This window comes from Vipera ursinii (assembly GCF_947247035.1).
Source record: "Vipera ursinii genome assembly, chromosome: 7".
NCBI classification, from domain to species: domain Eukaryota; kingdom Metazoa; phylum Chordata; class Lepidosauria; order Squamata; family Viperidae; genus Vipera; species Vipera ursinii.
Window position 1 is genome coordinate 746,487 of NC_139521.1, and position 16,619 is coordinate 763,105.

General features: G+C 45.0%; 2 protein-coding genes across 6 annotated transcripts in view; one reads left to right on the plus strand and one right to left on the minus strand.

Annotated features, from left to right (window-relative positions):
* The first annotated feature begins 1,553 nt into the window (after nt 1-1,553).
* Nucleotides 1,554-12,171, plus strand: PACRGL (parkin coregulated like). The gene is made up of 9 exons (XM_083366852.1): nt 1,554-1,652; nt 2,561-2,669; nt 3,292-3,449; nt 6,779-6,846; nt 8,458-8,548; nt 9,572-9,706; nt 10,312-10,419; nt 11,278-11,358; nt 11,944-12,171. The coding sequence occupies exons 2-9, from the start codon at nt 2,621-2,623 to the stop codon at nt 11,998-12,000; spliced, it is 747 nt and encodes a 248-aa protein (XP_083222978.1). The 5' UTR covers nt 1,554-1,652; nt 2,561-2,620; the 3' UTR covers nt 12,001-12,171.
* Nucleotides 12,172-13,835: 1,664 nt separating this feature from the next.
* Nucleotides 13,836-16,619, minus strand: part of KCNIP4 (potassium voltage-gated channel interacting protein 4) — a gene marked incomplete at its 5' end in the record, with an annotated part of 248,945 nt that continues 246,161 nt past the window's right edge. For all 5 annotated transcript variants that reach the window (XM_083367713.1, XM_083367709.1, XM_083367712.1 and 2 more), the window contains 3 exons: nt 13,836-14,405; nt 15,453-15,515; nt 15,850-15,954. In XM_083367713.1, the coding sequence (XP_083223839.1) occupies nt 14,358-14,405; nt 15,453-15,515; nt 15,850-15,954 (216 nt within the window). In that variant the 3' untranslated portion in view covers nt 13,836-14,357. The remainder of the gene's footprint in view (nt 14,406-15,452; nt 15,516-15,849; nt 15,955-16,619) is intronic.

A 16,619-nucleotide genomic window follows, 5' to 3' on the forward strand; every position in this document is an offset into this window, starting at 1 on the left:
GACCTGATACCATTTCAGACAAATAGTTGTCCAATGTGTGTTACTGTGAACTCAGCAAGTGATTTGAAATGTACTTAGTATCTTCAACAATGCTGAACTTCAAGCCATCAATTCCCAACTTCGCTATACTTTTATAAGAAAAAGTCTCTCTGTAGAAAGAATGACTTGGAGAAGAAAGCAACTCCTGTTCATTAATTGACCAAGATCGGCCGCCTTCCAGGCCTTGGTTGACTGCTCTCCAGGGCAGTTATAAACACATTAAGCCTCTCTTTGATCTTACACCTTCTAGAGAAGCTTTAAATCAATTATCCATGAAGCTTCTCCTGTTTACAGCCCATACCTTTACTGCGCCTGACACATTTTAGATCAAAGATAGCAAAGGGTCTTCAGGTCCCAAGAAAGACATTAATGAGGGGCTATTTTTATTATTATTTCCTTGTCTCTCTTTCAAAACACACAGTTGCATCCATCCGGTCCCAAAGATGGAGGTGAGGCAATCCCCTTCATGTAGGTCCAACAAAGAATATTGTGTAAGAAGCAAGAATTCATTTCATGAGGAAATGACAGCCGTTGCATTAAGTGTAAAGGGTTTTTTTTAAAAAAAACAAAACAACAGTAATACTTTTTTTGTTTTTTTAATTTTGTATAGCAGGGGGTTGGACTAGAAGACCTCCAAGGTCCCTTCCAGCTCCGTTCTGAGATTGATTGATTGATATTGATAAAACAGGAAGCTGTGCTTGCTCACTTTCTATAAGTGAGTAAAAGGAACGTGGACCACCAAGACTCTTCCGTGCTTATTTGCAATCGTTGTGTATTTATTTGCAATTCTTTCCAATCTGTTTGCAATTATTGTTTTGAACTCTCCTTTCCCATTGGAATGGCAGAAGGGAACTACGGAGCGGCACTTCCCTCCGGTGGGCAACCTGCAAAACTGAGCAAGGGCCGCCGCCTTTGTTTCTTCTCCGGTGTGCGAAAGAGCAGCCCCTGCAGACGTCGTGGTCGAGGCCAGATGTTTACCACCCCTGGTTTCAGCAAGAAGGAAGAAAAGCAAAAACCCCGCCAGCCTCTCCAGTTCGACTCTGCTCTCGCTGCAGAACCTCAGAACTGTAATAGTCGCGCCGAGTTTGACTCTATTCGCAGATGCATTTTTTACTCAATCCGAATAGAGCTCGGGGGTCTTCTAGTCCAGCGTTTCCCAACCTTAGGAACTTGAAGATGCGTGGACTTCAACTCCCAGAATTCCCCAGCCAGCTATGCTGGCTGGGGAATTCTGGGAGTTGAAGTCCACGCATCTTCAAGTTCCTAAGGTTGGGAAACGCTGTTCTAGTCCAGGGGTCTGCAAGCTTGACAATGTTAAGACTTGTGGACTTCACCTCCCAGAATCCCTCAGTTCTGGGAGCTGAAGTCCACAAGTCTTCAGGTTGCCAAGGTGATCCAGCCCCTCTTCGCTCCGCTGCGATTGACCTCTAGAGGGCGCCGGCGTTCCAAGCGCGGGCGCGTTCGGGTGACGTTTGGCCTCTCCGCCGCCCCGTCGTTCTCATAGCAACGTCAGGGCCGCCGCGGCCTACCTCGATTTGCGCGGCGCGACCGACGGGCTTTCCTCCCTGCTTCCCCCGCCGGCGTGAAGCGGACGGCCCGCCGTCCCCGACGCGGTATTTCAGGCAGGCCTATCCGCCCCGGATCACGTGCAGACGGCTTTTTCCCGAATCCCTTTGCGGGGGGGGGGGGGGTGGAGAGGCAACCCAGGGGAGGAGCTTGGCCGGCCGGCCGTTCCGCCTCCTGGGATTTCCTGGTGGTCTCCCGTCCCGGCCTGTCCTGTCACAGCAGTCATGTGTAGTTGTGATGGGGGGGCTCCTGTGATCTCCTGGTGGCCCCCCCTAATCTTTGCCCTGGCCAAATTCATCCCTGGGGAGGCCGTCTCTGGATGATCTCCTGAAGGCATCGAGGCCTCCCTGTTGCCTTCTGCCTGGGATCTCCTGGTGCTCCCCTGTCCATGGACCAAGCCCAAGTCATCTTTTTTTTTTAGCCAAAAGGCCAAAGCAGTTCTGCTTTGCCTTCTCCCTGGGATCTCCTGGTGGCCCCCCATCCTTAAACTCATCCGCCCCATTCCTTTTCTCAGCCCCAGGCTCTCTATTGCCTCCTGTCTAGAATTCCCTGCCGGACCCCCATCCGTCCCAGGGCTTTTCCCCCCCCCTTGTCTCCAGTCCCGAGCCAGCCCTCCCGTTTACTTCTGCCTGGGATCTCCTAGTGGTCCCCCATCCAAGCCTTAAGCGGATCCTCTCTCCGTCCCCTGGTCCTGCCCTCTGACCTTGAGCATCCCCAAGCTGCCCCCTCCCCCCGGAGCGGGTGCTCCCTGGCAGGGCTGTTGTTGGTGTCGGTGTCCGAGGCCATGGAGGGAGCTGCCCCCCAGGAGGAGCAGAGGGCAGCCAGGCGGGAAGAGCAGAGCCGGTGCCAGCGCCCTCCCTGCAGCCATGAACTGCCCCCCCCAGCCCTGGGCTGTCCCCTCCGCCCCGCCTCCCCCAGGCCCAGGCGCCTGAGCCTCCTCTGCCCCCCTTTGCAGGCGCCTGCTGGGTGCAGCGCAATGAGGCCGCCCCCCCCTTAGGCCGCCCCCCAGGAAGGGATGCAGCGGGCCCAGGAAGCCGAAGGCAGCAGCCAGGCAGCAGCAGCCGGTACTCACCCGCCTCTTCTTCGCTCCTCCTCTTATAGGCAGGCAGGCAGGCAGGTAGATGATGGATGGATAGAGGGATGGATGGATGGATGGATGGATACATAGATGATGGATGGATGGATAGAGGGATGGATGGATGGATGGATGGATACATAGATGATGGATGGATGGATGGATAGACAGACAGAGAGATAGGTGATAGATTGAATAGATTAGATAAATGGTTAGATAGATATAGATATATAGGTATGGATAGATAGGGATAGATAGATAGATAGATAGATAGATAGATAGATAGATAGATAGATAGATAGATAGATAGATAGATAGATAGATTAGATAGATAGATAGATAGATAGATAGATAGATAGATAGATAGATAGATAGATAGATAGATAGATATGTATTTTATTTTCTATCATTGCAATTCATTAGTACTTAATGAACAATGTGTTATCTGGGTTGATTTTTGCTTAGTCATAAAGGTTAAGTTCTTACTCTGTCTCATTTTTCCAGCCAGTGATAAAATAAGTTCCCCAAATATATATATATATATATATATATATCCGGGGGCTGATTCTCCCCACCCCACCCCGGGACCTTCTCTTCTTGGTATTTGGCAGGCAAGGTGGGGAAGGGGGCGTCTGCGTGCCCTGGAACAAGAGAGAAAAGGGAGACCCAGAAGAGGAAGACCAGCTCAGCTCCTGCAGCCTCTCCGGCTTCGGCCTTGAAGTTGCGGCCTCGGCCGAGTGACCGGCTTAATCCCAAAACCATCGATCCGGTATGTACGGTGTCTGTGTGTGTGTGTGTGTGTGTGCATGTGTGCTGGTCTTAGCCTCATTGCCTCAGCAGGTCCAGATTGAGGAATAATCCTTTTTAAAGGCTTTAGATAGGGCCCATCAGCTGACAAAGCCCAGTCTTGTTGCAGGGGTGGCGTTTATTCATTGGCACCCCAAGACTGGGCTCTCCTCCTCCGCCATTTTCCCTTTTCAAGGGTTAGGAGTGGCCTACATCGAGTGGCCTCTCCCATTTGTTTTCCGCGTCTTGTGTCCTGAATATTACACAGTGAAATACCTTCAGACTGGGAAATGCCCTTGCCTGACCCCAGAACAGGCTGGCAGGGCACCCTCAAAGCCAGGGGTCTTCAAACTTGGCCCTTTTATGACTTGTGGACTTCCAACTCCCAGAATTCCTCAGCCAGCATAGAACAACTCAAAGAAGCACATCTGGCGAGACCTGGCCCGTAGAGTCAGACACAAGTGGATGCACAACGTCATCAATACTGCATCCAGTCTTGGTCACCACATGACAAAAAAAGGTGTTGAGACTTTGGAAAAAGTGCAGAGAAGAGCAACGAAGATGATTAGAGGCCTGGAGGCTAAAACACACGAAGAACGGTTGCAGGATTTGGGTGTGGCCAGTCTACAGAAAAAAAGGACAAGGGGTGACATGAGAACAGTCTTCCAGTATCTCAGGGGCTGCCCCAAAGAAGAGGGGGTCAGCTTATTCTCCAAAGTGCCCGAAGGTAAGTCAAGAAGCAACGGATGGAAACTGATCAAGGAGAGAAGCAACCTGGAATTAAGGATAATTTTTTTAACTGTGAGGACAATTGACCAGTGGAACAATTTTGCCTTCAGAAGTTGTTGGTGCTTCATCACTGGAGGTTTTTAAGACAAGACCGGACAGTCTGAAATGGTAGGGGGTCCCCTGCTTGAGCTGGACTGGAGCAACTCCAAGGTCCCTTCCAGCTCTATTCTGATTCTGATCATCATCACCACCACCACCACATCAAGTTGCCACGCTACCTGGCTCCAGGAAGCCGGGTTGCTTCTCTCATTTGCTCCTCTGAATTTGGGACCGTCCCTGCTAAGTCTCACTTCACGGCAGGGGCTTTCAAGGAGGTTCCAGTTCTAATGGCAGATTTGATGTCTTCTGCCGAAATTGACCACAGGGACAACAACCACAAAGTTCTTTTCTTGGCCATCAGATCTGGTTGAGAATTGGAGTGGCGTCCAGCCTTTGCACCTGCTGTTCAGAAAGCCTCTCTGGTCCTTTCCTGGATGGCTGTAATTCCTTTCGAAAGCTTTTCTAGCATCTCTAATGCTTGGGCAAGTTGCAGGATTTCTGATCCTCCTATCAGCTTAGTGTGGCTCCTTCTCAGGCCCGGAAAGACATGAGACCTCCCCCCACCCCAAAGCTGACGTTAGGATTAGAGAGAGTGATTAGTTTTTCCGACAGTGGAACCCAACAATGACTCCGAAGGGCCTTTGTGAAAAGCCACCTTTTCTAAACTGACTTGGATTTATAGTGATTAAACATGGTAATGTTTTTAGCAGTCTCCAGATCTTTTGAATATATCCAAATAAACGCTCTAATAGACAGAAAATTCCTATTTCACGTGTGCAGGATTTTTAGACGTGCATTATAGGAAGCTTAGAGATTTAATAAATCCCTTGGCGTTATCAGGTCTTTTTATCTTGGCTGAAAGATTCCCAGTTTATTGTATTTTTTTTCCTTTTTTTCTCTTAATAGCACAGATTATTTTTCATTCTCTTTCTTTATTTTGCTTTCAAAACTAATGTGCCTATTTTTACGTGTTTTAAAAATATATAAAATGTGTTTTATTTATATGTGCCCATTTACTGCCCTTTCCTTTTTTTAAATCTTAATTTCATAAGGAGCAATACTCAGCCCACCATTTTGTCCTAAAACATCTTCTTCCTATGCTGTCTTGTATATTTTATTCTCTCCATCAGCCAACCTTAAGAGATAAGGTTTCCATAGTAATGTCGTTGAGACGGATCCCGGTCCAGGTTTCCATTTTACATTATTTTGGGGTTCTTGCAAAATGCCAGCATGAGCTTCTGTGCCATCCTTTGTTAGGGAAGTCCCTGATATTCCCTTCCTTGATTAGGACACTGGAACGACTGACTTACTCAAGAGTCCTTTTCTGTGGAGGATCGAGGGCTTATCTTGAAAGCAGAGCCTTTTCCCTACGGAGAAGCAGCAATTTCACTCCTGTGTATTCTCTTTTTCTAGGTTTCTTTTTTCCCCTCTTGAGTTTTCCCCCCAAACTTCTTACCACATTTCGATGCCGTAACTGAAGGGCGAAGATGCTCTTTTCATTTGAGGATTCTTTTAAATCTTTTAGTCCTGCCTTCTGGGAGAAAAGTGGAGGAACTTGCTGAATTTATGGATAATCGCCGTCCCTTGCAGGCAAGGAGGCTTCCTGGATCTGAGTTCAAGTTCTAGTGACGTTAGAAACCGCCCAGAAGGCAGAGAGCCACCCTGGGACGGACGGGTGGGTGGGTGGCAGCTGGCTGTGCTGTTCCTCGCTCTAAGCAGCGTTAGCAAAAAGTTAACTCTGGTTTGAGTCGCTCCTTTCCCCCCTTCTTTTTGTGTTCTCTTATTAATGTAAACTCCAGCTGGCTCACTTTTGCCTCTTCGTGTTCTTTAAGTCAAGAAGAAAAGTCACATAATCTTTGGCCAGCTGGAAGTGTTTGGCCTGTGCACGCTTTCTGTTTTAAATCTTCGTTCTGAATATACGTTTATGTTTTTATAATAATACATCCTTTATAATAATATAACCTAGAGAGCAGTCCCCTTTATGGATTACTGCCTTTGAACTACGGTGCTGGAGAAGACTCCTGCGAGTCCCTTGGACTGCAAGGCGATCAAATCAGTCAGTTCTAGAGGAGATCCACCCTGACTGCTCTTTAGAAGGCCAGATCCTGAAGCGGAAACTCAAATCCTTTGGCCACCTAATGAGAAGGAAGGACTCACTGGAGAAGAGCCTCATGCTGGGAAAGGTTGAGGGCAAGAGAAGAAGGGGACGACAGAGAAGGAGGTGGCTGGATGGAGTCACTGAAGCAGGAGGCCTGAGCTTAAATGGACTCCAAGAGATGGTAGAGGACAGGAAGGCCTGGAGGAACGTTGTCCATGGGGTCGTGATGGGTCGGACACGACTTCACAACTAACAACAACAACAACAAAAGAGAGCAGTACTGCAAAAGCACCTTCAGTAGGACCTAGACTAAAGCCGTGTCTTGCTGGGGTATATCTGTGTTAGAATAATAATATGCTGACCCAAGTTATTTCTTTTTCTTCTAGTTCAGCGTTAAGTCAAGAGTATCTTCCACCTTTGCAGCCATTTATTCTAAAGGGGGCATCCCTTGCAGGTAATACCTGGGGCCTGGGTGAGCAAATTAAATTTACGGAAGTCCTAAATGTTGAATCAAATCAGTACTGCTTCATTCGCATATTAGCATTTTAAAGTGTTTTTCACTTTTTGCGAATGCGCTCTCCCGTATACTTATCGGGGAACGAGATGGGCTTTGAATTGTACTACACGCAGATTAAAAGAGCAATAATCCAAAAATAATACGACTAAGAAAAGATAATTTTACTTGTGTCTGGGAATGTACATTGCTTCAAGATTTTTCCAGAAGTAAAACATTTTTCAAAAGCGTTTATTAGTTTTGCAGGTGTCTGAATTCATTGCTGCAAATATTTCCTCTGGCTGCTTCGGAGTGGTTTTAAAAAGCAGTTGTCGCATTTTTGCCTCAGTCCATAAAACTCACTTATTGCATTTGCCATTCTTCCTTTCAAACTTGCAAATATCAGTTTACGCCCTTGTAGTAACATGAGTTGATTTCTTATTTCTACTTGGAAAGATTAAATTTACTTAAAAAATAAAGGCAAATTACCGGTACTTTTTGTGCTGGTATTAAAGAGGCATGTGCATCTCCAATACCGTTAACCAAATAGTGAGGAAGTTCTGCTTATACCGTGAGTTTTCACCTTAAAATGTTTCCGTTTAATAGAAGTTGGGTAGTTCTTTTGTTCTCCCTGATTGATAATGGTAGAAGATTATAAGTTTTTTTTTAAAAAAGTAACATACTTAATAAATAAAAAATAATAACCCTTCTATTTGTGAAGTTGTAAGAGCTGAAGTTGTCAAGGTAAAAAATCAGTTGGTAAACCAGACTGAACTGTTACGTAAATAGGGAACAAACTTTTACAACTCTTAGAACCAGAAAATAGCTATGGGAAGTAAGCTTACAGTATCTGTTACCACTGCCCCCCAAAGTGGTGGTTTCTGCTTTCTGCCGTTGGCAGGACTTTCTAGTCCACCTGGGTGTCTTCTTAAACACTCAGTCCGTCCAAGCTGAGTGGGTGAAGCTGAATACTTGAGTGCGGAGTGGAGTTGGTGAAAGGGCCAGGTGGGCCGGGCCGGGCCGGGCGTGCAGGCCTTCCCACCGAAGCCCCCTCAGTCCGCAGATTCACTGCCGTCTGTCTAACGCTTGAGACCGTCCTGTTTCAACAGTTGCCAGGATGTTAATGGGATTGTTTGAGAGCCCATGAAACAGGATATATTTGTAGGATTGTGCTAAAATAAATGTACTAATTTTGTAAAAGGTATTTTAGAAAGTTTGAAATTAAGTGAAAAATACGGGAAGGTCGTCCCTCCCTCCCTCCCTTTCTCCCTCCCTCCCTTCCCTCCCTCCCTCCCTCCCTCCCTCCCTTTCTCCCTCCCTTCCTTCCTCCCTCCCTCCCTCCCTTCCTTCCTTCCTTCCTTCCTCCCTCCCTCCCTTTCTCCCTCCCTTCCTTCCTCCCTCCCTTCCTTCCCTCCCTCCCTTCCTTCCCTCCCTCCCTCCCTCCCTTCCTTCCTTTCTTCCCTCTCCTTCTTTCCTCTCCTCCCTCCCTCCCTCCCTCCCTCCCTTCCCTGTCAGTGTCGTCTCTTGGCAACCTTGGCAACCGTAATTTACATCTCCAGCGCTTTGTTCCAGATTGGTCCATGGCTCTGTAAGGCACAAACTGCAATGGGACTGCCACCCTGCAACACTTCCGTTTGACCCTCTTCTTATTCATTTAGCAGAGGTAAATCAGCTTTCCAGGCTTGGAAGGGAATTCCTGCAATTTGTATGTTCTGCTTGACTCTGTTCCAAGGGCAAGGGGAAGCTGGAGTTTTCTTAAAAACCATGTATTACAACCCTAACCCTTTTAAAAAAAACGACACCAAAGTTACAATTTTATGAAGGACACTGGAAGCCCAGTGACAGTTTTGTCCAAAAAAAAAATGCCTATGCACGAAAGAAAGAACCGGGTCTAAGAAGTGATCTGCTTTCTTCCTGTCATTCTTCTGTGGTTTAGCTAGAGGCGGCCCTGGGGTTGGGGTTTGGGGGAGCGGAGAAATTGAGAATTTCTCTAGTAGTAGTAGTAGTAGTAGTAGTAGTAGTAGTAGTAGTAAAGGCTAATAAAAATGAATTGATCCCCAAACTTTGACTTTCTTTGTTCTTTCTTTCTTTCTTTCTTTCTTTCTTTCTTTCTTTCTTTCTTTCTTTCTTTCTTTCTTTACTTTCTTTCTTTCTTTCTTTCTTTTTCTTCTTTCTTTCTTCTTTCTTCTTCCTTCCTTTCTCTTCTTTCTTTCTCTTCCCTTCCTTCCTTTTCTTTCTTCTTCCTTCCTTTCTTCCTTTCTTTTCTCCTTCCTTTTCTTTCTTTTTCTTCTTTCTTCTTCCTTCCTTCCTTTTCCTTGTTTTTCTTTCTTTTTCTTTCTCTTTCTCTTTCTCTTTCCCTTTCTTTTTCCTTCCTTCCTTCCTTTCTTTCTTTCTTTCTTTCTTTCTTTCTTTCTTTCTTTCTTTCTTTCTTTCTTTCTTTCTTTCTTTCTTTTTCTTTCTCCTACTGCATAAATGTAAAGAATGTCCTTGTTGAACGTTGCAAAGCTGGATAGACCCAGAAGGGGGCAAACGTGCATTTGAAATGGGAGAAATCTCTGGATTGTTCCGGCATAGCCTCAGTGGCTCTTGCAGGTTTTTTTTTTCTTTCCCTCTTTTTTCCTTCTACGAATTTCAGAGGCAAAAAGGGAGCCGTGTGTGTTAACGCTGTGTTGTGTGACTCCGGCAGGGGCTGAGAGAGACGAGGCACCCGTACACGTTCATCTCCCAGGAAGGCTTCAAAGAATTGCTCTTGGTGGAAGGAGCCGCGCAGAAAACCCTCCCGTTGCTCCCTCGGCTGGTCCCGGTGTTAAAAGGGGCTTTGGTAGGTCTCTGTCACGGGTTGCCCCGGCCTTTGGGGCTTTCCGATTTCGGGCATCGCCTTCCTAAATCTCCCGTGCTCGTGCCCAACAGGCGGTGGGGGGGGGCAAGGCAAGTCTTTTGATGAACACGGGGAAGAGGGAGACGGTCCCCTTTGCTTGGCCACGATGGGGCGGGAGGACGCGTTTCGTGTTCTGATTTTTCTCTCTCCGGATTTCATCGTGGCAAACCTAAAAATGAATGGGCTGGTCAACGCTGCTTAGTGTAGTTGAAAAGCTTTTACTTAGAAGAGGAAGGCGCTTCGTGTGGGTCCCCCCGGATCTTTGTGAAGTGCCCAGCATTCTGGAACGCAGCCCCCCGAGTGGAGTCGCTCCAGATTACCAGCAACTGCAAGATTGTTATATGACACAATCGTCACATTAACAGTATTCCATGAATGCATTTTCAATTACATTAAAGCATTGCAATTTTGTTCTGGACCTTTTCTGGATCCCACATGATGATGATGATGATAATGGGGTGGAGGCGGCTTGTATGGCTCTGCTTTTTGGCGAGTGATTCTTAAACCAAGTGAATATGTGTTTATTCCGTTTCTTCTATTTAAAAAAGGCCCATTCAGACGATGAAGTATTTAGGAGGGGACTGAATGCCTTGGTACAGTTGAGTGCTGTCGTTGGCTTTTGGCTTAATGGTCATCTGAAGCATCTGCTTTCTAGTGTGAGTATAACCATGTTTAATCCCAGCTTATCAGAATGTTTGCTTATAACTTGCTTCTAAGTTTTCCTGGTTTGTGGCAAGTGAGGATCTGTATTATAAAATCCATCCCATTAATGGAGAGCATTGTGTAACTAACTCATTGCCCCTGTTAATAGGTGGTATGTTAAAGATTAAAATTCCTTTGGAAATTGGAATAAGAAGCTGCTGCAGGTCAGGCCATGTAAGATGCAGTAACTGGATTTGCTCATCAACTTCAGCCATAACCTCATTTCTTTCGTCTTGCTTAGCGTGTCAATCCAAGCACCTCTGATTTCAAACCATGGTTTATGGGTTAGTATAATATATAGGGGGTGTCAAGCTCTTCTCCAAAACACCTGAAGGCAGGACAAGAAGCAACGGATGAAAACTAATCAAGCAGAGAAGCAACCTGGAACTAAGGAGAAATTTCCTGACGGTGGGAACAATTAATCAGTGGAACTGCCTGCCTCCAGAAGCTGTCAATGCTCCAACACTGGAAGTTTTCAAGAAGAGGCTGGACAACCATTTGCCAGGGATGGTCTAAAGTCTCCTGCCTTGAGCAGGGGGTTGGACTGGAAGACCTCCAAGGTCCCTTCCAACTCTGATACTCTGTTATAATCTATAAACCCATCCATGTGTATTTATTTCGGAAACTGTGGTTTAAAAATCAAAACTGCTGCTATGTTTGGCTGACTGTCCCATAAAAGAACAGTATCCCTTCTAGATTGAACGAGGCATTTGGCTAAGCAGAGAGGCTGTGCAGTTGCACCGTGTCTGACCATTTAAAAATCCCACTGTCCTGTTTGCCTGTTAATTTTGCCCCTCCCCTCACCCCCCCAGCTTTCCAAGAGACAGATGAGCAAGAAGTTCAAAGAACAAACCACAGAGGCTTTGCAAAAACTGGAGCAATACGGCGGAAAAGTAAGTGCTGAGTTCCCCCTCAGTTTATTTTACCTGTATTTTCGTGCCTTCCCCCCCACGACACCCCCTCCCTCCCTCCCCCTTGGGAGGGCCCCCCCATACCTGCCTTCTTGCAAATTTCCTGCAATGTGTAACTTCCTGGCAGCTTCCCCATTGGTTGTGGGAAGCTGGCAGGAAGTTGCAAGGAGGTGCTAGTTTAATGACGTACGTTTCTCGCTTAATAACGGCAGTGGGGAGGGCTGGGGTTGCCACTGCCAAGATCACGTGATGTCGCGCTTTACGGACGCATCCGTAGCGACCGAACTTCCCGTCCCGAGTGCCGACATTGCCCGAGGACCATCTGTATGTGGGGTAACATTGGTTTATTCTCGATTCATGCTTCTAAACTTATAGCCGAAATAGTTTTAAGTTAAAGCCGGGATTCCATCTCTATGTTCACAGTTCGTGTCCCACAACAGATCTGGCCGGGATGTCCAAAACCATTTCAAATTAGAAATACATTTGTTTTCAGGCGAAGAGGGAATTTGGTCCCCCGTAAACCGACTTCAGTACAAACCTGTTTTTCAATTCCTATTTTGTCAACAGGAAAGCCTGGCTATTATAAAGGCAAAGATTCCAACTTATTCTTCAATTTCTTCCTAAGGAACGTGGCGAAGAGCCCTGCCTTGCAACTGTGTGGTGTTATTTATTTTTCTGCAGTGTATTGTTCTGTGATCTTTCAGGGAAAGAAGTGATTAATATTTTAAATTAAGACGAGTGTCAAGAATAAAAGCGTCCTGGATACTTAATTATGAAAAATGCTTAGGAATGGCACCATCTTTCTTTTAGTCTTTTTTTTTTCGTCAAAATTATTATGAAACAGTATTTTTTTAAAAAAATTGCTTCCTTTACTTGCTGGATTTAACACTTACTTAAGCCTCTGTGCAGTTTGATTTGTATTAAATCTAGATGATGGTGCCCGAGGGCGCTAAAGGCTTTTCCCCCAGGGCTGGTTAAGGAGGTCCAAAGCTTCCTATCTTGAAAGGACTTGAAATTGCTAAAACCTGAAGGGATTGTTTCTCCATTAATCTATTTGTGGATAGAGATTATTTTATTTTTTAGTGTTTCTTAGAGAAAGATCCCTTGTGGGTTCTAGACTGGAGAATGTACACTGTTTGTTCTGTTGGAACGGAGGATGTCTCTTTTCCAGTCTCAGGATGCCCAGACTACCTTATGTCTCCATCAGACACAGGGATTTTCATGAGTAGTAAAGAAAAATAGTTAATTACACCACAGTCTCGAAGTATTAAACTTTATAAAACAAACACACAGGTACTGACTTCCCAGAGGTCCACTAAAAAAAACAAACAAATCCAAGCCTTCTGTGTCTTCATTTTTATTATAAAATGTGCACATTTAATTCTCATGAACGTTCTACAACAAACTTTAGGTGCACTAGTGTTGCACTACTCGTATTCCTACAGTGGCATTAATAGAGTAGCTTGACTCTCGAAGCTGTCTTGTACCAGAATAGACGCCGTTGTTAAAAATAGAAAGAAAGAAAAAACTACAAGAGTTTGCAGCATCCTTGTACATCCATAAGCTCTCTGGAGCTTCAGTGCAGGAAATGTCACAATTAATGCTGTCGTATGTCTCCTATCAGTACTAATAAGCATCTAGCCAGACAGTAATTTAACATTACTTTGACTATCATGAGAAGTAGGAATTTTTGCTGGCTACAATCTGTTCTGTCTTGTCTCTCCCTTTCTTGTTCTTATTTCCCTTTCTTGTTTTTAAAGAAGGCCTACTTCCTCCTCTCTTAACTTAGATATTGTGCACTTGTATTTTTTTTCCCGTGGTCACTTTTAAAGGCTGTGGCAAATTTACTCTTTAATTTTATTCAAATCGTTTTTCTGCGACTTTTCGGTTGTTCTCAGGATACTCACTCTCTCTGCTTTTCACGCTGTGAATAATAGCAGTTGTAGCTCCTGGAAAATCTACAGCTCCTTCTAAGAAGTCATGCTAATAAACTTCCAATCTTACTCGGGTATTGAAAGTAGAGGAGAAAAATCCTCAATATAAACGATGCTTGATTGTCACAATTGTGTCCTGGTCCGTATTTGGAGCAGTTACCGACTGGGAGCGTGAGTAAGCCTCTCTCTTTTGACCCCCATCTTCATTCCAATCAAGAACTGGCTGTATCAATTAATTCTCCCCTTCGATTGGGAAGCCTAAACGTGTATCTAAACGACTGCCTGGATATTCACTGTATCGGTAAATTTGTCAACGGAATAAGTTTATGGTAGGCAGTGTTTAAACGATGCATTTTTCTTGCGTAAGAAAAGCTATTATAAAAACTGTAGATCTTGAATTTAAAAGAGGAGCGTTAAGGAATCTGATATTCCTCCCAGGCTAGGCTAAGGAAGACTTTGCACGCCAGTCCATCATGGAGACACCGGGGGGGGGGGGGGAATGCCTGGATGCATTGAGGTTGTCCCCTTTCTCACAGTGACCCAACCTGAGGCCAACACCTGAGCCTGCTCACCGACTGCACAAAGCTTCGAGCAACCCTCGGATGCATTCCCCTTAAAAAGTATTTGTCAAAAATACCCCCTCAAGTTGAGAGTTCGGTAGGATAAGCTTCATACAACGGGGACTGTGTGACATTGTGGAAGCTCGTCTAACAAAAAGCTTGCCTTTTCCCCCATCGCTCTGAGACCTCCGCTGTGCAAGTTGGAACGACAGTAATGCAATTTCCCTATTGCTGTTTTCTTTGGATTGTTCTATGACTCAAATGACATTTTAAAAACAACTAACGAGAGCATTGTTTAATGACTTTGCTTTACCTCAACTAGTGGAAAAATACAGTCTCAGAAGGGACGCTTTAATTAAACAAAGCTTATTTGCATTATAGACATCTCAGTGTAAAGCTGACAATTCTGATCCCTAAGTGGCAACGTTTATAGATGTGTTGCTGCAGAATTGTTCATATTGTCCACTGAAGGGAGAGCTGCATGAGGTTAAATTATATTTTCAAAGAGTTGCATGGAATGCATTATGTTTTCATCCTACAAAAGAAAAAAAAAGACAGAACAACCACACAAACCCTAATTATTAGGAAAAGATATTTGAAACCAAATTCTTAACACCACCAACATACAGTTATGGATATAACGGATGTCTCCTTTAAGATAAAATTATTATATCTATCATCTCCTTCTACCTGTCTCTCTATCATCTCTCTGTCCGTCCATCCATCCATCCATCCATCATCTGTCTGCTATCAACTAGCTAATCGACTATATCTCATCTAGGTAACCTTCCAAAGTCAAACCTAGCTGAAACACAGAACCACAGGCTATCGTTCAAGGTTCGTCCTTTCATTCTTTGAGGGCCCCCACAGCCCTTCAGCAAGCCTCCTATTGATTTCCGGAGACACAGAAATCGCCTATACAAGAGGAGCATTAAGGCGGCTTGGCCACCAGGCTCTCAAGAGTGGGGCGTCCAAGCAGTTTCAGCCTGCTCCCCCAGTTGTGGGAATATGCACTTGTGCATTCGATTAAGATGGTTGGCAGTGCTTGTAATTAAGAAATGGAACTTGGTGACAAGCAGGATCCGGAGTAATATTTTAAGTATCAACTGATCAACAGTACTAACGAAAATAGAAATACTTAAATGGCGGAGTGAGTCACCTAAAACAGGCAGACCCTTTGCATTCCAGAAAGTTGCTCGTGTCCAGAAAGATCTCCAGGAATCTCCGGAACGGAGCAGCAAAATAGCAAAATTCCAATTATGGAGTTCTATTAAACTCAAGAAAGCAGAGCTAAAGTTCGCAGGGTGCAGGAGGTAAATTTCATCTATTTTTTTTTCCTCCTTTTTCTGGATGTTACCCTTGCATCACCCACCCATAACCTTCTGGTAGTCTTCAGAAGCTAAAAATGCTAATTCAGTGTGTGACTCCAAAGTGACCCCCCCCAAAAAAAATTACACAAGGGGGAGAGTTCCCTTCCTAGCGAGTCATTCTCAAGCAGGAGCCTGGGCTGTCGTTGACTGGGAGCTTGTGGCTGCCTCAAGCGCTTTCTCATGGCTTACAAGTAAGCCACCGCTAAACTTACTTTTTGGCAGCTTTCCATGAATTCCTCTATGGTAACGACCCCATCCTTGTTCTTGTCCATTTTCTGAGAGAAATAAAAAGGTTGCGCAAGCGGTTAGAAACTCCTCGCCCAGGTGTTTACTGCTTTGTTTTTAAAAGACTAGTTGTGGATGCTAAGGTTCCACTGAAAGAGAACGGATTGGTTCCACAGTTAGCGTCCGTTCTTGGATTTTACTTCATTTTGTTTCCTTACTTTAGAAATATTTGCAGATATTTAAGTCTAAGGAAAATAAAGCCTAGCACGAGAGCGGTTCCGTGAAAGTAGCTTTAAAGCGTTGATAAACAAACACGACCATCAGCACGCAAGCCCTTAAAGGAATTTTCCTGAGTTTTCCTATAGGATTTAGGCAAATCCCCACCTCGAAAAATGTTTCCACGTGCTGTCTTGGGGCATCGTCTTGAAGAACAGGATAGGTGCATTTCCCCATCATGTCATAGATGGCCTTCATTATATCAAGCATTTCCTGGTGGGGAACAAACATATTAAACCGATGAAAAATACACATCGTGGCGATGGAAGATTTCTGACCTCTTTGGAGCTCTCCAAAGTCCTGCAATAAGGTGGTTTAACGGTGTGATCACGGTTCCCAAATGTGGAAGTTTGTTTGAAAGCCATTCAGTGACATCTGAGGATAAAGCTGATCTCTCCGTGTTTAACAGGACCTAGATCTGTTCTAATGATCAATGAACAGAGCAATAAAAGTTGGAAGGGACCTTGGGGGTCTTCTAGTCCAGCAAAGCTGGCTGAGGAATTCTGGGAGCTGAAGTCCACAAGTCTTAAAGTTGCCAAGGTTGAGGAGCCCTGTTCTAGTCATCTAAAAGGCCATCTCTCTCCAACATCTCATTGGGGCCCTTCTGTTGCTCGCTTGAGAATCGGTCAAGAGGACGAATTAGAAGTCATAACAAAAAAAGGTCATGACTGTGGATAAGAGGCTCTTCTGAAGATGAGGCCATTCAGTGATTCATTTCTGAAGCAGGAAGGCCCGTCCAACAAACTATAGCAGAATCCATCAGCACCACATTTTGGAAAGATAGATTAGATAGATAGATTAGATAGATAGATAGATAGATAGATAGATAGATAGATAGATAGATAGATAGATAGATAGATGATAGATAGATAGATAGA